Here is a 20,409-nt window from a genome sequence, read left to right on the forward strand (position 1 = left end):
TGTAACTTGTTGTAGTCTACCTTGTGCTTTGTATATATTATCTCCCTCCATCACACATCATTTCAGTCTTTTCACATGGGCAGCAGTGATGATCTACAAATCACAATTAACTATTATTGTACAGCAGCCTAACTGGGTTTCAAATTACTTCGGGAAACAGAGAAAATAAAAGAAGCCGAATTATCTGTCTGTCTGTATTTCGTGTTGAATTTAGCGCCGTTATTGTGAAAAACTTTTATATTTCCGGGTAGCCATGTGTTTTTCACACAAATATGACGTCGCCAGTCATAATACCAGCGATTGGTCGAGGCAGCCACGGGAGGCGTCCCTTCTCATCTTCCACTGGATGCTGTGTTAAATCTCCTCCTGCTGATTGGCCAGGATCACCGCTCAGCTATTGGTTCATTTCAAGCACTGATAATTTGAAAATCGGTCGGTGTTCGCTTTCGCGGATTGGAGAGCAGCTGCATACTGGGAGAGAGTTTAGCACATATTTCATTTAAAAATAAAGGTAAGAACTGAGTTAAAACTTTTCCCGTGACTATTACGTTACATTTTAAGTTTATATCGATCACGCGGCGAAGCACGCGAGATCACGATGTTTATGTTGATTAAATGAACCACAGCTGCGGTAACGCTACATTTTGTCCTTTCAGGCTCTTTAAACACAGTTTGCTGTTTCATGCGCCGCCGCACTGTAATGTTTTGTTCAAAGCAAAATGCTATTCATGAATAAATGCGGGCTCTTGTGTTTCGCAGAAAGTTGTTGCAATGTTCGCCGGGGAGGACGGTGGCCAGCTGCAGTGCTGTGTGACCGTGGAGCAGCTGAACATCTCCGGCCAGGCCACCCGGAGGCAGGTCATCCGTAAAGCCTCCGTTATTCTGGGCCGGAATGAGTTCCAGGAGCTCATCCTCCGGGTCCACGACGGGAAAGTCCCGCAAAGTTACCGTCTGAAAGAGTTCAAACTTTTTACCAAGTTCGCCAGAGATGGGAAATGCACCGTCAAACTTCTCCCTGAAAACATCCAGGTGCTCATCTCCAACTGCCCCCCCGACCAGCTGAACCTCTTCCTCAAAACCCTGAGCATCAAACACCAGGCCCTGCAGAGCAGCAAGCCCCTGAGCGACCGAGAGAAGCTCAAAGCCGGTCTGCCCCGCAGCTTCGAGGCCATCAGCCCCCTGCAGCAAAAGGATATCCAGAAGGTTAATGAGCTACGAAATAAAGTGGCACCTAAAGGCCTGGCAGACCGCACCAATAAGACGACTGTGGCAGGAACAGGACAGCAGGTCAAAAGGTCAAGGAGTGACAGTAACTTCAGCCCAGTGAGTTGAAAACACAGTGTCTTGTCTTTACCAGTAGGAGACTTATGCACCAACATTTTACCCTCCTGAATCTATTCCACGCTGTCTAATCTTTGTATCTAATCTGTTGAATGATATGTCACCGGCTGTCTGTTTTGATTATTTTTAGGTGAAGGCCAACCCAAGTAAGAGGCCCATCCTGGCTCTGCCATCACGTAAGCTGAATAAAGAACAAGCGGCTGTCCTCAGTGCTGTGCTGAGTGGCAAGAACGTCTTCTTCACTGGAAGTGCAGGTAAGTGTGCCACAATAAATTAAGTTATTTTTGTTACAATTTTGTAATAACTTAAAGATTATCTTGCATATGATACATTTTGAGTAACTGTTACATTTTACTGCCTTACTGTCATTTAGTAACATGTTTTAAACATGTTGTCTTTTTTTCCTAACATTCGCTCAAGAGAATCTGATGTAAATCTCTCTTGACTTTTGTTTTCCCTCTGGCAATAAACGTGTGTGTGTGTGTGTGTGTGTGTGTGTGTGTGTGTGTGTGTGTGTGTGTGTGTGTGTGTGTGTGTGTGTGTATCAGGTACAGGGAAGTCCTTCTTACTGAAGAGAATCATCGGATCTCTTCCTCCAAAGAGCACCTTTGCCACAGCCAGCACCGGAGTGGCTGCATGTCACATTGGAGGAACAACATTACACAACTTTGCCGGTCAGTCATTGTGTCTGAGGAGACAAAATAGATTTTATGTAAGACTGACACAAATGTGGAAATCAACTAGTCATATTGTATGTTATCCAAATAATTAGTCAATTTGCTGGTTTCACCGAAGGTCTTTCCTGAAATTAGGCAGTGCTATTGACTGACATCTGTCCTAATACAGAAAAGCATGAGGCAGAATCCTTATCAGCAGGACAGCATCAGTTATTTTCATTATTCATTAATGTGCTGATTATTTTCTTGATTAATCATCTAGTATTCAAATAAATAATAAATAAATGCCTGTCACAATTCCCCAGAGCCCAAGGTGACCTCTTCAAATTGCTCATTTTATCTGGCATACAGTCCGAAGCCCAGAGATTCACTTGACAATAATACAGAACGGAGAAAAGCACCAAATCCTCACACTTGGGAAACTGGCACCAGTGAATATTTTTCCTTAGAGAATGACTGAAACATTTTAAACAGTTAAAAATGTTCTGGCAATCGGCTAAACTTTTCATCCTTACTCAATCCAAAGAAAAAAGGTCTCTGTATTTATTTTTTCTTTTGTGCTAACTAACTTTTTTAAAGTAGAGCTGCAGCCTTTGACTCCGTTACAGTGTCTGTGTGATGCCCTATTTCAGATTATGAATCTTTAATATAATGGGAGGATGAGGTGTCTGATGTCTCTTCACATGAACAGACGTTTTTAATTAAATCTCAATATACAGTAGAGGGTGCGAATTGAGTATTTGCTTGGGTGTTATTCATTTGTGTCTCGTCTGGCCATCTGTCTTTCTATCCTCCGTACCCGTGTTCATTCCAGGCATAAGCTCCGGCTCTGCCCCCCTGGAGCAGTGCGTCGAGCTGGCTCAGAGGCCTGGGGTGCTGCAGCACTGGACGACCTGTCGACACCTCATCATCGATGAGGTCTCCATGGTTGAGGCACAGTTTTTTGACAAGCTCGAGTCGGTGGCTAGGTGAGAGATGAGATTCAAAGCTGAACATCATGGCCAATATCAATCTACAATAACAACAATAACAAAAATCACGTTATGATACTACAGTATATCATAAGTTTACAAAGTCTTTAGTAAAGCAGTTACAGACTGTTTTCTGTTGGAGAGCTTTCACGTGTTTGGCCACTGTTAAATGCAGGTGCATATTTGTTTGCTAGGTGGCCGCAGCAGTTCAATTAAATTACAATAACATTTACATTAGTGTAGAATCTGTAGACATTAATCAGATGGCCTAAACAAAAAAACACGTCTTTATCAATGCATAATGATGATTTGAATGAGTATCATCACTAACCCAACCACAGAGCTTAATGATAAATTTGACTTATTGAACAGTTGTTGATCTTTACACAATACACAAATTATACAAATAAACATCTTGTCACTAGTGATTGATATGACTTAATTCATTAAAGCTCTTTCAGGCAGCTGGTGTTTGGGTAAATACTTAACCATTCATAATGAATAAATTTGAAACTGTGTTTTGGAAGGTTAAAGTAAGATTTAAAAGTTGAACTTAATTAAGAAACATTGAAAACTTATTACTCGTAATGTTTGCAGTGTTACAAAGTGTTACGTTTCAGAGTTTCCAAACACACCCTGGGTGTCTCCTTCTAGAGATTAAATCAAATTTAAATCAAATCAAATTGACTCTGGATTGTACATTGCTCACGATGTGCTTACTCAAAAATACAAAAATACAAAATCACAATAATAAAATCAAATCAGACACAGACTTCAGTGTAGACAACACAAATATACACACTATGAACAAAAACAATATAGACATATTGACAAATAGTGCAGTGAGCAGAGTGCAAAGGATGCAGGAGTATGTACATGTCGGAGGTGGATGTGAAATACATGTACATTTACATGTACACAGTGCAATGAAGCATAGTGCAAAGGATGCTGGAATAAAGTATTTTGTGCAGGAGTAATGACTTGAGGTAGGTGGATTTGGTATAAAGTATCTACAATATGACAATATAACAGTATGAACAGCACTGAAATAGAGAATGGACTAATATCACTTCACAGAATCTTCAGACTGTTAGCAAACGGTTGGACTTCCAGCATGAGGAATTTTAACACCCGCTTTAACAAAAGTACTTCCAATTTGCTTTTGAATTACAGTTTATGGTTCCAGTTAATAGATAATCCCCTGGGTTTTACTGGGAAGCTCAGCAGCACTTGTGAACTATATTGTGACATACATTCATATTTAATGAGTCTGTATAAAATCTAAAAATCCATTTTACTATAGCTGTACTAGTTACATCTGAACAATTAAAACATCTTTTTATAAAACAGTTTAAATTTATAAAAATATTTAGAGCTAGCTTTATTTAGATGTGTTGACGTCACAATTTTCCTTTTTCATAGACTCATTTGCATTTATTTTCTCTATTATATTTATATATTATCTACTATATCGATAATGAAAACAATCCTTAGTTGTAGCCATATAATCACTACATTAATCTTCAGTAACGCATCTTGTCACCGCGCTCTTGCAGGTCGGTGAGGAAGTCTACTGAGCCGTTCGGAGGCATCCAGCTGATCATATGTGGTGACTTCCTCCAGCTACCTCCTGTTTCTAAGGGAAAGGAAAAGGCCAGCTTTTGCTTCCAGGTCAGACCATCGTGGATCCTGGACTTCTCTATTTGTTTGTCATTTATTTTATTTAATTACGCCATGTCAGTAAGTTGATAGGCTGTATGGCGAAAAGGTAATTCACACTGAAATAGCAGAACATTTTAACAAGTCTAATACATCTACCTTGCAATAAATCATTCTTTTTAAAAAGATTATAATAGAACAGTTAATTCAACTCTATGGTATATTTTGAGGTGTAGTTGGTAACAGGAAGCCCAATAATTTGTGTACTCCACTTTTATGTAAGCGGTCGTGTGTGTCAGTAGTGTACTGAGGCATTTCCACTTACTCATGATGGTCTATGCTGTTCCCATGAGTCGGCATACAGGCGATCCGCTCACTTGCCGAAGAGCATTAATGGATGTTGGTGAACAAGACTTTTCCCCTCTATGAACCTTCAGGCGAGGAGTTGGCGCAAGGTCATCCAGCTCAACATGGAGCTAACAGAAGTGCGGAGGCAAACCGACCAGTCCTTCATCTCCCTCCTGCAGGCAGTGAGGGTGGGCAGGTAAAATAATTTTTCAAGGAATTTCATTTCAAGGAATTTCATAGCCACAATGTGTTTTTGTACAGCTAATGCAATTGTAATGTTTTTAATAGTTCATGCCAAAAGTATGGATGTGTTATCTCTGTATGTATGTTACATAAATGCACTTGGTGCCGTTGCAGGCCTCTTAAGGACAGAAGGTCATTTTATTTTATTCTACAGAACATTTGTGCAACAAAAGGAAAATTTCAATCAAGTTCTGTCTTAACACCATTCAGGGTGACGGAGGAAGTCACTGCTAAGCTGATGGAAAGCGCCTACCATCGGATCGAGAGGGACGGCATTCTAGCAACCAGGTTGTGCACACACAAGGATGACGTGGAGCTCACAAACGAGAACAAACTCCAGCAGCTGCCAGGTCTGAATTCTTCATTTTGATTTATTTTTCTAGTTTGAAACAGGTGTTACTTTGTTTGGTTTCAATCCAGGTGAAACTTGGCAAAACTGTTATCCATGGCTTTGAGTCATGTATGGCAACCTTGTTGAAACCTGTTTCCTCTCGAGATATTTTTAGTCTCAGCCAGGTGCCACTTGTTTTCTGACCAGTTTAGTTTCCTGTTCTGGTATACTTTTATTTTGTCAGCTCCTGCATCAGGAAACTGGTGGGGGGCAACCCCACCAGTTATTTTTTTTTGGGGCAGAGGGGGTTTTGTCTACAACTTAAATTCCACTGAAGTTGGGACATTCCAAAAAAGCTGGGACAGGGCATGTTTATCACTGTGTTACATCACCTTTCCTTTTAACAACACTCTATAAGCGTTTGGGAACTGAGGACACTAATTGTGGAAGCTTTGTAGGTGGAATTCTTTCCCATTCTTGCTTGATGTACAACTTCAGTTGCTCAACAGTCCGGGGTCTCCGTTGTCGTATTTTGCGCTTCATAATGCGCCACACATTTTCAATGGGAGACAGGTCTGGACTGCAGGCAGGCCAGTCTAGTACCCGCACTCTTTTACTACGAAGCCACGTCTTGCTGAAATAAACAGGGACGTCCCTGAAAAAGACGTTGCTTGGATGGCAGCATATGTTGCTCCAAAACCTGAATGTACCTTTCAGCATTAATGGTGCCTTCACAGATGTGCAAGTTAACCATGCCATGGGCACTAACAAACCCCCATACAATCACAGATGCTGGCTTTTGAACTTTGCGCTGATAATAATCCAGATGGTCCTTTTACTCTTTGGCCCGGAGGACACGACGTCCATAATTTCCAAAAACAGTTTGAAATGTGGACTCGTCAGACCACAGCACACTTTTCCACTTTGCGTCAGACCATCTCAGATTAGCTCGGGCTCAATCTTTTGATGATATTATGGAGCGTAGATGATGACATCCCTAAATTGTACGTTGAGAAACGTTGTTCTTAAACTGTTGGGCTATTTGCTCACGCAATTCTTCACAAAGTGGTGAACCTCGCCCCATCCTTTCTTGTGAATGACTGAGCCTTTCGGGGATGCTCCTTTTTTATACCCAATCATGACACTCACTCGTTTCCAATTAACCTGTTCACCTGTGGAATGTTCCAAGCAGGTTTTATTTTTATTTATTTTTTTATTTTTTTTGAGCATTCCTCAACTTTCCCAGTCTTTTGTTGCCCCTGTCCCACCTTTTTTGTAATGTGTTTCAGTCATCAAATTCAAAGTGAGTGAATATTTGCAAAAAACAATAAAGTTTATCAGTTTGAACATTAAATATCTTGTCTTTGTAGTGTATTAAATTGAATATAGGTTGAAAAGGATTTGCAAATGCATGTATTCTGGTTTTATTTACATTTTACACAACGTCCCAACTTCATTGGAATTGGGGTTGTGTGTGTGTGTGTGTGTGTGTGTGTGTGTATATATAGGTTTTATGTAGAAGTAGTCATGATTGCCTGTTTATTGAATCTCTCACTGTCCTCCAGGGTCGGTACGTGTGTTTGAGGCACTGGACAGTGACCCAGCCCTGGTGAAGACAATAGAAGCTCACAGCCCCGTCAGCCGACTCATCCAACTCAAAGTGGGAGCTCAGGTGTGCGTGCGCATTGTAGTTTATTCTCCACAATTTTCCACACCTACTGCAATTTGGCATGCAACAAACCACTTGTGTTGACTACTGTGCGCAATTTGTACTTTCAATTTTTGGTGACTTGTTGTTTTTAAGGTCATGCTGACAAAGAACCTGGATGTCGCCCGAGGTCTAGTGAATGGAGCGCGAGGGGTTGTGGTGGGTTTTGAGCCTGGCAAACATGGTCAGTATGTATGTATGTAGGTATGTATTTATTTGTTTATTTATATAGTCATCTTGAGACATTGACTTAATATTTGCTCAGAAAAGGCAGTATTGATTGGATGTATTTACAAGAGAGATTTTCATAGTGATAAGTAATAGTTTGACATTTTGAGGAAATGTGTTAATTTGCAGTCCTGCTCAGAGTTGGATAAGAAAATTGAGACCGCTCCATATGGTAAACATAAAGACTAGAAACGGATGGAAAAAGCTGTTTATATAGCTATATGCTGTTTGTTTCTAAGTTTAATATAAGTTTTGTCTCATTCATATCCACACACACACACACACACACACACACACACACACACACACACACACACACACACACACACACAGAACTGAAAAAAACATGTTGCAGTTTTACAGGGTGTTTGTGTTGGAATATTGTTTTCTCTTTTTTGGCAGGTTGCAGTGACTAGTATTAGTACTAGTTTATGCTAAGCCAACTGTCTCCTGGCTCAAGCTTCATATTTAGGGTACAGACATGAGACTGGTATTGATGTATTCATTTTACTCTCAGCAAGAAAAGGAATGTGTATTACATGCATGTTAACATACTATATATTTTTTTTTCTTCCTGTTAATGAGATTTATGTATTTGGAGTTACTCAATTAACACTACTAAATATAAACTTTTAGCTATTTTTTTGCTCACACCAACTACCCATGTCTTATGTTTACTTCAAAGATGTATATGGGTAACTGCTTCAAGATGGCTGCATCCACTTCAAAGTCATGCCTAAACACCAGCAGCAATTCAGACCCAATATATACCTAACATATCTAAATGCTAAACGCCTACAATTAAGAGCTGCCTTGGCACTCAGTCACTTGTAGCTGCCTCCAGTCACCTGAAAAACATGACTGGAGGATATTTAAGAACCCAAGGTCTTTCATGCTGAATCAGCAGGTTAGGCACAAACACCTTTTTAAAATGCGTGAAAATCCCACAATAAGTCTTTTCACTAACGACATGTTTCCTGTTCCGTCAGGTCTCCCATGTGTGCGTTTTCTGTGCGGCGTTACAGAGGTGCTGAAGCCTGAGCGCTGGGTGTTTAAGTCGGGCAGTGGGATCTATCTGAGTCGACAGCAGCTGCCACTCAAATTGGCCTGGGCCATCTCCATCCACAAGAGCCAGGTGAGTAGCCGTATAGTCCTTGTTCAGAAGACCTTGTTCAGTGTTGTCATGGGACACCAGTGTTTTGTGAGTTTCTCTCAAATGAATGACTCACTTGATGAATGACTATTTTAATTTAATTGTTCTGAAACAAATGTGTTTTTCTTCTGTACTGCATTTGCAGTCACCTCTAGACAGCTTATAATGGCTGATGGTTTGATTGCAGTGTCTGTCTGGCCTTGAAGCTGACTCACTGTCTACCTTATTGTCATCCAAGGTTGATATCGAAAGGGTGGAGAAGAAGAAAGCGATGTCACACTGTGTTCAGATAAAAAGAATAATCTCCCTTTTTTTTTATTACTTTTTACACAAGAAGTGTTTCTATGAATTCACTAATAGTACTATATTATCAATGACTCATTTGAAATGGGTTTATTTTTGACACCAGCACAGTAGTGGGACTTGTAAGCATTAGGTCGCTCTGCATCTCCTAGCCATTGTCTTGAAATCTGACTATGTAAATTCTATGCACATTTTGAGTATGCAGTGTTCACACCAGAAAATGACAAAATGAAGTGCACATTTAGTATGCATGCTGTTTTGCATGCATACTAAATGTGGTTTAAATGTGGGCTGCTGATGCACACTACTCACAATCACCCACAATGCAATGGAGGAGTTGCTCACAGCCGGAAGAAGATTAAAATGAATTGTGGGTGGTGGTGGAGGAAACAGCTCTTTGAAAACAAAGTATTAAAATATATAAAATCTGAACACAGGTTGTCCTTGGCTGGTATTTATCAAGCAACACTGATCTACAATCAGCCTTGCCTCATAGAAACACTTTTCTGTTAAACTACTACAAAGTACTAGTTTAATGACTAAAACCAATAATAGTTATTGACATTATGAGCGTTTGAGCATGAATTTAGAGAGGCTATTTGTTTTATAAATTGCTCAGTTTGCACAACTGGAATTCAAATGGGCAGCCAGTGTTCATTTGGGGAAGTAGCCACATTTAAGAATTTAAGACCAGTGTGTCTGGGTGTGGCATTCAGGGCTTGCCAGTAACACCCCCCACCCCCCTCCTCCTCCCTTCCTTTCACCCACCTTTTGTGCTGTCTAATAAAAGTAAAAAAACTGACTTTTTTTTTTTTTTGATGAAGGGAAATTGCTACAGAGGCCTTGTCAGACACCCTGAACATTATCGCTACCCACATATGAGCTGTAATTGTATCCTCAGCAATCACTCCGCTGTCTCGCCTGCAGCTTCCCACAGTGCTCCCACAGCATATTCTATATCCTGACCTCAGACCTGAAATTGGTCAGAGAGGAAAAAGTGTCCCTCTGGGTAATTGAGTTCTTCGTCACGACCCATGTGTCACCAGTGTTTGATCAAAAGCAGAGGAGCTAAAGCACGGGGAAATAAAAAGGAAAACCCACACCTTCATCCCTTCAGAGGAAATGAGTGGACAGTAAAGAATTTGAGAATCACAGGGTTTGGGTGGAGATGTTGCCCATGTGGCATTGAATCTTGAAATAACTTTTTTTATAAATTACATATGTTAAAGATATGTAATAATTTAATATACTTAAGAGCTGTGAATAAATCTCCTTGATTTGACACATTTTATGCTAAACACTGCAATATCCATACGTCATTGCACACTGCTTGATTGTGAACTACAAAAATGCCAATAAATTCTGGGTTGTAAGATTGATTTTGCATGCTAGCATGTCAGTCATTCTGACCTTTAACCATTCATTTTAGGGAATGACACTGGACTGTGTGGAAATCTCTCTGGCGCGTGTGTTTGAGAGTGGCCAGGCTTACGTGGCTTTGTCTCGGGCTCGGAGCCTGGAGGGTCTGAGGGTCATGGACTTTGACCCACGCGTGGTCCGGGCGGATCCAGATGTTCTTCTCTTCTACAGGAAGCTGAGGAAGGAGAGGCTGTTCATGCAGGTGAGTGCAGAGCTCTTCCTCACGTCATTGTCATAACTTGTAGACACACTATTCAATCTTGTAAGGGGGGGAAAAAAATAAAATAAAATTCTGTCTCTACTGCTCTCTGCAGGCCTCTATAGATGATTATGTTGGCAACAGCAACAAAGAAAACTCTTGGTGAGAAGGTGAATTCATTTACATCTTCTGTAACAGTATGCACTGTGTGCATGAGTTGTCTGCATGTTATGCTTTTTCTTTTGAAATGTGGTTTTCTTAAATGGCCGCAACCAGACATCCACATTCAGTCTACCTCAGTTCCTGGGTTTGTTTTTTTTTGGCAGTGTACTGCCACCTTTTGACCAATGCTGTAAATTTTTCTATTGATTTAATTTATTATGATTGATGGCATGTATTCAATAAAGTTTTAGTCAGCTTTTATCTCTGGAGTACTGTTGTCTGTACCTTCTGGGAGTCCTGACACCACATTAGAGTGTGAAATTAATATAAATTCTGCTACTAATATTTAAAGTAGCCTTTGTAAGCCCATTTTCTTCTCGATCTCCAACCTAGACACACTTTATATACTGAAATGTAAGTTGTATAAAGGCAATACACTATATACCTGACTTCCTAAACTAGGCTACAAGTGTTGATACTATAGTATCAGCTCCTAGGACTACATGATATTTCAGTATCCTGCCATAATTGTATAGACTTCTCAAACTAGGATGCTGTAATTATTTAAAATTTTATTCACTCATTAAGACTTATGAGATGAACACCGGTTTTATCATGGGATTTGAAGCATTTTTGTATCAAGTAATTTGTGCAATATCTTGCCAATATTACCAAACTGTGTGCCTGTAACATCCACGTTAGACCGACATTTAAAGACCCTTTAGAGCTTAAAGTCAAACACTTCCACTTGTACCACAGGAGAGTCAAATGAGTTAAAATGATGCAATGCTGGAAACAAAACAAAACCTTTTATTTTCAGTCAGCGTGATGAATTCATGACCAAACCTGAGGTAACTTCTCCGTTACTGGAGCAGCATATATACTGACCACATTATGAGAAACAGTCTGAGCCCGTTCTTTGTACAACCTTGACAAGTTGGATGAACCCAAAACCTATACAAGTAGCGACTGATTAAATATACTGCTTCCAATACGGTCTACGCAAGTATGTACTGTATACAGAAAGGGTGGCATGTTGTTAGTCAAGGAACCCAAGAAAATCAATTTACATTAATACACAGGAACAACAGAACTCTCCTGATTATTTTACAATTTTTGCAGTTAGGATTCTACAGCTCCAAGTGGTGGAAACTGGGCAGGCAGGTCATTTCACTTGGTGGAACAGCTTGTGTGCTACCTATAAATACAAAGGGGAACACAATTGGTGTCTTCATCAGCACACGAGCTCTTTCAAACCTCAAGTGACATGCAGTATGGTTCATGTGGTGAAAGGGAAAATGGCACATTTTTCTCCACCCTCTTTGTGTCACACTTACACAATGGTCTCGTGCATGCAGGAAGTCGAAGAGTTCTTCTGTGCATTCCTCCTCAGTGTTGGATCTGGAGCTGACACGGGCTTCACATGTCTCCAGACGCTCCTTGTAGTGCACACAGTGTTCAGTCTGCTCACACTTGACTCGTATTGTTTCTAGAGGGTCCTGGGGAGGGACAAAAGCAAATGTGGTCTATCATTTTTACAAAAAATTAATCACCAAATGAACTTATCACATACCTGGTAACAAATGTGTTACCAGCTGCCGCCAGCAATTTTGCACCAACATCATTTATCTCTACTTCTGAAATCGAAGGTCAATTCAGTCTTACACAAAACATTTCTTAGAGCTTTTGGCAAATCAATCACAATGTTCAAACCATGGACTGTATATAGGTTCAAACTGAGATTGAGTGATGTAGATAAGCACGAGGGCAATTAATTTCAGGAGTTTTATTTTTGGAAATCTTCTGTATATCCCGACAACAATCAATAAACCAAATGCCCTGATACAAAACTTAAAATAATCAGATATCTGGGGCTGTCTCAGAAATGTACGGCTGGCCTACCTGCCTGTAATCTGCCCACACGCTCACTGCGCATTAAATTGTGTTTTGAGGGAGGCCTGTAGGGAGGGGGTAGGATTTTTTTCAGTTGGATACTTATACCTATCCTGTTGACTACCCCAACTTTAAATAATTGGCCATCAGTCCACAGTAGTACCTGTGTAATAATACTATTACAAGTAAAAGCCATGAATTCAAAATAACTTAAATAAAAGTACTATTTATGTATTATATAGTAGCATCAATCTACTTACACTATCAAGAGTTAAACTACTCATTATGCAGAATGTGTATTACATTAGTACAAATAGATTATAATTACTGATGCATTCATGTGTTCATCACTGCTGGTAAAGAGCAGAAAAGATACTTAAGTACCTCAAATGTACTTAAGTAGAGTATTTGAGTAGATGTACTCAGTTACTTTCCACCACTGCATGAAATGTAAACAACAGATTATCATACTGTCTATTATCATACTGTCTCATAGTGGTGTGCAAACCTAATTATCACTTTACTTGAATGCAGGTTCATGTTTTTGGTCAAATGTTTTTATTTTACCCATTTCTGTCCATAAAAAGGTCTTTGTGTGTATACAGTTATTTAGCTGACTAGTGCTGATACTTGAATAAGCTTGCTGCGGGTGAATTCCTTGTTAATACTAAAAGAATATTCAAATTTATGAAGAACAAACTTACCACCATGTCTTCTTCTTCCTCCTCCTCTTCCTCTTCAGCAGGTGCATCTTCCTCCTGGTCAGTGAAAATTATATCATGGGCATTTTACGTTTAGTCTGGAAAATTATTTAATTTTTTAAAAAGGCTCAAAACTACTAAAAGTTAAAACTACTACTTGTGCTTTTGTAACTTTGTGTCTATATTAACTGGGGGATGGATATCCAAACAACAAAAAGGAACTACTGGTACAGTACTACAGTACCAGAGGGGTACCCTCACAGTAAAAATGGGCGAAATAGTTTTTTTAAATGTAGACTCACTCACACTTTGTTTTTATTTTCAGCCACCACCCGCGTACTAAAAGTAACATTTAAACGTCTTAAGGCAAGAATAGATGTTTATATTGCACATTTAAACAACAATGCAATTCAAAGGGCTTTAAATAAAAATGGCATCAAGACAAAATGCAAGAGCAACATAAGGCAGTTAACAATTAAAGAGTTACAGAGAAAATAAAACAAGGAGTGTGAGACACTCTAGAGCCTCAATGATTTAATACAAGGCAGCAGTAAACAGTTTAGTTTTGACGGAAGGGGCACCTGTCCCAGACGACCTGAGGGGCCTGGATGGTTCATAACGTAACGTTAGCGACACTAAACCCTTCGCGTTAACGTTGCACCGCCGACCAGCAGAGTCAGGCCACTTCGCAGATTAACTTGGCCACATACGCTTAGAAAAAGTCACTTAAAGGGCACACATCTGTATTTTTCAGTACCTCGTCGTCGGGGTCACCGTGTGTGAGCATCTTCCTCTCGAAACCCATGATTACAACTCCGAAATTCACCAAAGAATCCCGACAGAGGACAGAAATCCTCGTTTGATATCACACCGCTTCTCGTTGAGGACGTTAGGTCGGTCACACGCAGGAAACGACTAGAAGGATTACCGGATAACGATTTCTATTGGTTAAAAGCGATTATTGAAGTTGCTATGGTCCAATCATCTGTTTGTATTTGTGTACGGGCCGCCCATTCACTTGGATGATTTCGGCGGAACCTTTATTTTGGCTAGCGGGGCGAAGACGGCCTAATAAACTGTTGCACAGCATGATGGCACTGCTCCTGGACACCAGACTGCTACTAAGAAAAGTGAAAGATTTAAGGTGTTTCACGCCAAGACGGAACCGAGTGAAGGAAAAATGGGTATGTTTTTAATACGGTGACAGATAAATCAGTTAATATTGGTCGTTATCTGTACTATCTTGATGTTTAGAGCTGTCAAGAGTAACGTTATCAAGCCACATAGCAGCAAATAGTAGATATTCCCAAAAAAGCATTGTAGTTTGACAATAACTATATTATGGCGAATGTGATTAATGAGAGCTGGACCTAAAATGCTGCAGCTGAAATTAAATTAATGAAGGTAAACAGTTAAAATAAAAGACAATATCTTCAATTAGCTAAATGTAACCAATGACACAATACATTAATTGAATGTAAGACAGACATATAATTTTATGATGTTATTTTTCATACAGTATATTAAAATGTATATAAGTTTTAGATTAGATTAGATTTTCATTGAAGAATGTAAAATTGTACACTCACGTGTGTTTTCAAGTCCTGCACCTAACTGTAGGTGTTTAATTTGACTGACTAAACTCACCCAGAGAACATCAAAGCAAGTGAGCATTTAAAATCGGTGTTTTAACCTTCTTACTTTTGCAGGCTGCCACACGCACCAAGCACCCTCCTACCGGTTTAGCCCTGCAGCACTTTGATGCCACCTACAATGTCCAGCTGGGGCAGCTGTGGCCATCAGTCCGAGCCGCTCTGCTGTCAGAGAGGAAATATGGAGCCCTGCACAATAATTTCTCCCAAGATGCTGTTATGGCAGACTTAACAGCCCAGGGATGCAGCAACTTCATCAGTGACACAGATGCAGAAGGTACTTGTGCATTTCCAAAGTTTACCTGCTTAGAAACCTACTGATGTTAGCTTATCAGTTACTCTGCTGGAGAAAGCAGTGTGCTTTCAGGCTTTGATACTGAGAGCTCACTAATTTAGAGCTTTCAGAACAGCTAAAGATACATTCACAGTCACTGTGAATAACAGACAGAATTGATTTTATAGAAAGTAAGTAGTTCATAAGTTCAGGTAATGTTAGGGTGCATCAGAGTTAAGGGTTTTTTTTTTGTTTGTGTTTTTTTATTTTATTTTTTTTATTTTTTTACAAACAGCAATGGGGCGTGTGCTTCTGGTGTCTTTGAGCCAGGGAAGAGGGGCCAACTTTGAATATTGTGTTAACAAACCGAGACAACTAATCCTACTCCTCCTGCCTTTAATAACATGGCTGTATTTAGGAGAAATTGGCAAAAAAAAATTTTGATTAATATGATCAATTGTGCATCTTCATCATTTCTGCAGCTCAGCCATGCTTGGAGCAAGAATCTGAAGTTGCAGCCGGTGATTCTATGAAGAAATCTGACCCTGATCATCAACAGCTCTCTCCTTTACAGCTTAGTCCTAACATAAAATGCTTTGTTTTCCCAAGAGGGGACATCACAAGATTCAAGCCAGCGAGGTATTTGTTACTAAAAATATTTTGATACGTGAACTAACTGCCTCTGTTCAGTGGATGAAAATGTTTGCTTCGGCTTTTGGTTATTCGGAAAGCACTGCTGACATTAGCCCTGTTGTTGAAAGTCTTGTAGTTTGTAACGTGATGAACATATTTTTTGTCTTTGTGTTTAGTTTGAAAATGCTTTAGTGAGCCCAAGTGGTTGAACACATCTTCTTCTAAGTGTTTACTCAAAGTGCAGTCTGATTCTCAGTTCTCTCTGACTTCCCTTGCCCTCTAAAGACCAGACATGTGCGGGTTGTTGGGTTACTACCTCATGGACGCGGCATCTGTGCTGCCCTGTCTTGCGTTGGATGTTCAAGAAGGACACAATGTGCTTGACCTGTGTGCTGCTCCAGGAGGCAAGACCCTGGCTTTACTTCAGACCCAGTCTATAGGTAACAGGACAGATCTCATCTTTCTGCTTTCCTTACTTAGTCCATGCCAAACCTTTCTTGCCTCCCCTGTCTGTGAGCATTAGTGATGCTTTTCTGTCTGTGGGTGGTAGTTAACCCTCCATCGTCTGTGTTTATGCCAAAAAGGATTTTTGTGTGTAAATGATGCCTCGGTGTCACGGACATCGCGGCTGAGGAAGGTCCTCCACAGCTACGTTCCTAAGCAGTTTTTGACAGACGAGAAACTACGCATTACCTCCTTTGATGGCACCAAGTGGGGGGAAATCGAAAGGAACACTTTCGACAGAGTAAGCCAGAGTCACATAATCATGTTCATCCTTTTCGGAAAGATTACGGCATTTATGTAAATACATCCTTTCTTTTCTGTGTTCAGGTCCTTGTTGACGTCCCCTGCACCACAGACAGACACTCGCTCATGGAGGATGACAACAATATATTCAGTAAGAGCAGGACCGGTGAGAGACGAAGGCTGCCACAGCTACAGCTGGAGCTGCTGCTGTAAGTTTTGTTGAGGATATAAATATAAAGTGAATTGTATTATTACGGTTATGTTACATTTTAAAGCAACAAGTGTACATGATTATTTTATTTAAAGTGAACAAACACTCTCTCTATCCTGCAGGGCGGGAATCGTAGCAGCTTGTCCAGGTGGGGAGATCCTTTACTCCACCTGCACTCTTTCTCAAATCCAGAACCTGAGCGTGGTGGAGCAGGCCATCTGCTTGGCTCAAGAGAACCACAGCATCCACCTTCAGGTCAGTCAGACTCTCACTGTAAACTGGTTATTAGAGTTAATCTGATAAACTTAAGAATGGTGGAAGAGGACAATACTTCATCTCACCTCTACAATATCAGGATGTCCTGTTTTTGAACATGGAAACCAAATTACAACAAATTATTTAAACTTTTTGTTTTCCTTTTTTTCCTCTCCCCCTTCTCCTGATCATATCTACATTCAGGTCATTGATCTGCGACCCCTCATACGCATGTTTAGGAAAACCTTTCACTTTGCACCCGACCTCCACCTGGGTGAGATGGTCATCCCACACTTAGCCGCTAACTTTGGGCCCATCTACATGTGCAAGCTAAGGAGGCTTACATAGATTGTGGACAGCTTTGCTTGAAATCTTGTGGACACTTGAATGACTGTGGTACTGTTTAATGGACTAATGAGGCGATCCTATTGACTCTTTGGCTTCAGACTCATGTATATGTATTATCTGCAGCTGTTGGAGGAGATAGTAACATCATAGTTGTGGACTATTGAAACAAGGGACTACAGTTGGTTTCATTAGATTTATTTCATCATCAGAAAACCCAGAGAACCTGGATGATGACATTATAATTGTGGACAGCTTTGAACTACCTTTTTTTTATGGAAACTTTTGGTCTCTGGTGAACCAACTGGAAAGCCAAATTCAGTTTTAGGGGATTCTTGTTTTGAGTGAGCTAAAACTCTGATTTGACTAAGTCAGAATGTGCTCATGACTATAACTAGCTTTGCAATATGTCTCTTTTAATTGTAGTTTTTCTATTCGCCCAGTAGGTGGCAACCGTACACAAAGTATCCTGTATAGTCTGTGCCCACTAGAGGACACTGAGGACATGTCTCTAAATGTTATATATATTGAAGGGAGCTCCTGTGTGTATGTCCTCCTGCTCTGTGTCAGATGCATAGAGATGAATATTTCAGTTTGGAGACTCACATTACTGAAACACAAATTTCCATCAAAATTGCCTGAAATGGGTTTGGCTTGTTCTACGGTTATTCATCAGGTTTGATGGCTTTGCCTAATACGACGATGTGGGTGAGTGTGTGTAAGGAGGGAGTAATGAACAGGCGGGTAATGACTTATTTGACCATTTGGCTTCTAACATATGAAACTATGCAACTTTCATTATTATAGTTGGATTGACTCTGTTTTGCATTGACATCGCTCAGAGGTGAAGTGTTTCCTCTTATCACAAGCTAATGTGAGCGGAGAGGTGCCTCTTTTTCCATCACACCACCGATGACCCTTTATGTTGTCCTGGCCAGGCAATGTAGCGTGAAAAAGGTGTGTGTGTGTGTGTGTGTGTGTGTGTGTCTAACGAGTCCACCATCCACATCCCACTGTCATTAAGCTGCTCCAAGTGCTGGAAGCTGACTCCCATCCCCGCGCAGGGATGGACGGCAGCCATGCGGCTCCCAGATGAACATTAAAGAGGCAGCGGAGAGCTAAAATGGGACGTCTCGCCCTGTTTTGCCCCTCCGCTTTTTTATTCCACAGATGAGTGCAGATAATTTTCTGTGCGATTGTGAGTGATTACTGTATTACTGTGGTAAAAGGGGGATGTATCTGGGAATGCAGAGGGAATTAATGACACATAAAAACTATTTTTGTATTGACTGCTTTCGTCTCCAGGGCCCCAAATGCCCCTTCTTGTGATTACCTAAACGTATTGTAAATATGTGTTTCCTATGGGCTCTTACATAAATTTACATGTTTTAACACTCAGGAGACGGCAGACTGTTAGCGATGAGTTACTCTCTATTCTGCCTGTCTATAGACTCCACTGGCTGTCTGCTTTATTATTGAGTTAGCCAATGAACCGCTGTGCATTTGTGTCCCTGTGTGTAAGCCTGTGTTAGGGAGACATATTCTGTGTATTAGAAAGATGAATATTATAGATTTAACCAAACAACCGTGCTTCTGTTGTGTTTTCAAATACAATGTAGATGTTTTTAATAAACATGCAAAACACTGTAATGGTCTTATGCTCTCACCTTATACCACGCAAGCCTCTTAATGAATGATCTTGTACCCATTAGCAATGAAATGTATATAATATATAAACTGAGCACTGACAGGAAAAAGTGACTTGAGACTTCTAAAGAAACATGTCTTTCAGGTGTTACAAGTTTTGTTTAGTAAAGACACACATGGTGACTTAGTCATAGTCTGTGTATTTAAAGCAGATGCTGCCGTTCCTGCTGTGGTGTTTTCCAGCCCAGAGGTGAAGATCAGACGTGTGTCCCAGTTGGCAGTGGGAGATGGGATTTCACCGGTGTGCTCTCAGCCACAGGGTGGATAGAAAATGCTATATAGGGGGGGTTCAGATTACAGCTGTTTGTATGTTGATTAATTTGCCTTTTACACGTATCCAGTTGTATTACACCTTCTCAGTACGACACACTGGGAAGGTGGAGAGTAACCAGGAGCAGGTGACACGCATAGGTTCTTCCTTTTCCCTTCTTCAGTTTTTATTTTTGCATAGCTTACAGTTCATGGATGATTTTTCAGGAAATTACACTACAACAATAGATATACTACCAAAACAGGCTTCCTGGATCCCATCCCAAATACTCCTCTTCATAATGTGGTGTGGTCAGGCTATATGACAATATCTAATTTGACAACTGGTCTTTCTGTATATTTTAAAACAATTAATCTCTTTAATACCTCACCAATATATAGTACATCCCATAATGTAGCCCAGTCTTTATTTTATGTATTATGAGATATTTACACACTTTGTGTTGCAGCTTATCTCTAAAAGTGTTTCCCTTCAGAGCCACAGACTGTGCTATAAGTTTCTTCAAAGAAGCGTCGCTGCCATATACCTAATATGGGATCTAAGCATTCTCAGATAGACTCAATACTCGATGTGAACTGGCTGAGAGCAGTCCCGTTTGGTTCAGTGAGGCCCACATTGGAAATGCAACCGTAGGTTTAGGCTGCAGCCAGATTAAGAAGAGAGAGAATAGGGGTTTTCTTCTCTCTAAGAAGATTACCCGGGGAGGGGTGAGATGGCAGTCAGAGTGTTTAAGAAAAAAAGGACAAGAAGAAAATGGAAGATGAAGTGGAACTAAAGGAGGGTGGCCCAGGATATACAGTTTAGTCACCTGTTGTCTGCCTCTTGATATCAATCATTTCTGTGTTTTTCTATCTCTATAACATATATCTTTAGTATCTCTCTTGTCCTATTAATTATTAAACATGTTAAGATAAGTGTTTTAAATGTTTCAGATTTAACAAAGAAAGTGTTGCCATGTGATTTCTCCGTCAGTCATCC

At 40.3% G+C, this 20,409-nt stretch overlaps 3 protein-coding genes and 1 long non-coding RNA gene across 4 annotated transcripts; 2 read left to right on the top strand and 2 right to left on the bottom strand.

The window, feature by feature from the left end:
- The first annotated feature begins 359 nt into the window (after nucleotides 1-359).
- Nucleotides 360-11,003, top strand: pif1 (PIF1 5'-to-3' DNA helicase homolog (S. cerevisiae)). The gene is made up of 13 exons (XM_046051624.1): nucleotides 360-511; nucleotides 760-1,323; nucleotides 1,472-1,595; nucleotides 1,890-2,015; nucleotides 2,833-2,986; nucleotides 4,546-4,660; nucleotides 5,086-5,192; nucleotides 5,450-5,589; nucleotides 7,136-7,242; nucleotides 7,375-7,462; nucleotides 8,496-8,641; nucleotides 10,392-10,583; nucleotides 10,696-11,003. Exons 2-13 carry the CDS (start codon nucleotides 772-774, stop codon nucleotides 10,744-10,746), a joined length of 1,902 nt encoding a protein of 633 aa, XP_045907580.1. The 5' UTR covers nucleotides 360-511; nucleotides 760-771; the 3' UTR covers nucleotides 10,747-11,003.
- LOC123972266 lies at nucleotides 2,009-5,165 on the bottom strand. The gene is made up of 2 exons (XR_006825392.1): nucleotides 4,974-5,165; nucleotides 2,009-3,030 (listed from the first exon to the last, which is right to left on the bottom strand). It is a non-coding gene; the product is annotated as an uncharacterized LOC123972266 (long non-coding RNA).
- A 529-nt stretch (nucleotides 11,004-11,532) lies between the features above and the next one.
- LOC123972265 (cytochrome b-c1 complex subunit 6, mitochondrial-like) lies at nucleotides 11,533-14,251 on the bottom strand. The gene is made up of 4 exons (XM_046051626.1): nucleotides 14,094-14,251; nucleotides 13,340-13,393; nucleotides 12,080-12,241; nucleotides 11,533-11,940 (listed from the first exon to the last, which is right to left on the bottom strand). Exons 1-4 carry the CDS (start codon nucleotides 14,139-14,141, stop codon nucleotides 11,908-11,910), a joined length of 297 nt encoding a protein of 98 aa, XP_045907582.1. The 5' UTR covers nucleotides 14,142-14,251; the 3' UTR covers nucleotides 11,533-11,907.
- A 123-nt stretch (nucleotides 14,252-14,374) lies between these two features.
- nsun4 (NOP2/Sun RNA methyltransferase 4) lies at nucleotides 14,375-19,103 on the top strand. Its single transcript, XM_046051625.1, has 8 exons — nucleotides 14,375-14,520; nucleotides 15,046-15,265; nucleotides 15,745-15,901; nucleotides 16,181-16,335; nucleotides 16,480-16,640; nucleotides 16,727-16,851; nucleotides 16,976-17,108; nucleotides 17,313-19,103. Exons 1-8 carry the CDS (start codon nucleotides 14,425-14,427, stop codon nucleotides 17,454-17,456), a joined length of 1,191 nt encoding a protein of 396 aa, XP_045907581.1. The 5' UTR covers nucleotides 14,375-14,424; the 3' UTR covers nucleotides 17,457-19,103.
- The last annotated feature ends 1,306 nt before the right edge of the window (nucleotides 19,104-20,409 follow it).

The sequence above is a fragment of the Micropterus dolomieu genome, linkage group LG06 (genome assembly GCF_021292245.1).
Source record: "Micropterus dolomieu isolate WLL.071019.BEF.003 ecotype Adirondacks linkage group LG06, ASM2129224v1, whole genome shotgun sequence".
NCBI classification, from domain to species: domain Eukaryota; kingdom Metazoa; phylum Chordata; class Actinopteri; order Centrarchiformes; family Centrarchidae; genus Micropterus; species Micropterus dolomieu.

What these genes read in the sequence shown, in the direction of transcription:
- nsun4 (XM_046051625.1), top strand. Translation starts at nt 14,425, where the DNA reads ATGATGGCACTGCTCCTGGACACCAGACTGCTACTAAGAAAAGTGAAA. An exon ending in ACTTCAGACCCAGTCTATAG is followed by an intron (nt 16,336 to 16,479) that starts GTAACAGGACAG and finishes TATGCCAAAAAG; the next exon opens with GATTTTTGTGTGTAAATGAT. An exon ending in CTACAGCTGGAGCTGCTGCT is followed by an intron (nt 16,852 to 16,975) that starts GTAAGTTTTGTT and finishes TCTATCCTGCAG; the next exon opens with GGCGGGAATCGTAGCAGCTT.
- pif1 (XM_046051624.1), top strand. Translation starts at nt 772, where the DNA reads ATGTTCGCCGGGGAGGACGGTGGCCAGCTGCAGTGCTGTGTGACCGTG. An exon ending in GTGACAGTAACTTCAGCCCA is followed by an intron (nt 1,324 to 1,471) that starts GTGAGTTGAAAA and finishes GATTATTTTTAG; the next exon opens with GTGAAGGCCAACCCAAGTAA. An exon ending in AACATTACACAACTTTGCCG is followed by an intron (nt 2,016 to 2,832) that starts GTCAGTCATTGT and finishes TGTTCATTCCAG; the next exon opens with GCATAAGCTCCGGCTCTGCC.
- LOC123972265 (XM_046051626.1), bottom strand. Translation starts at nt 14,141, where the DNA reads ATGGGTTTCGAGAGGAAGATGCTCACACACGGTGACCCCGACGACGAG. An exon ending in AGGAAGAAGAAGACATGGTG is followed by an intron (nt 12,242 to 13,339) that starts GTAAGTTTGTTC and finishes GTCCCTCCCCAG; the next exon opens with GACCCTCTAGAAACAATACG. An exon ending in TGCATGCACGAGACCATTGT is followed by an intron (nt 11,941 to 12,079) that starts GTAAGTGTGACA and finishes TTGTATTTATAG; the next exon opens with GTAGCACACAAGCTGTTCCA.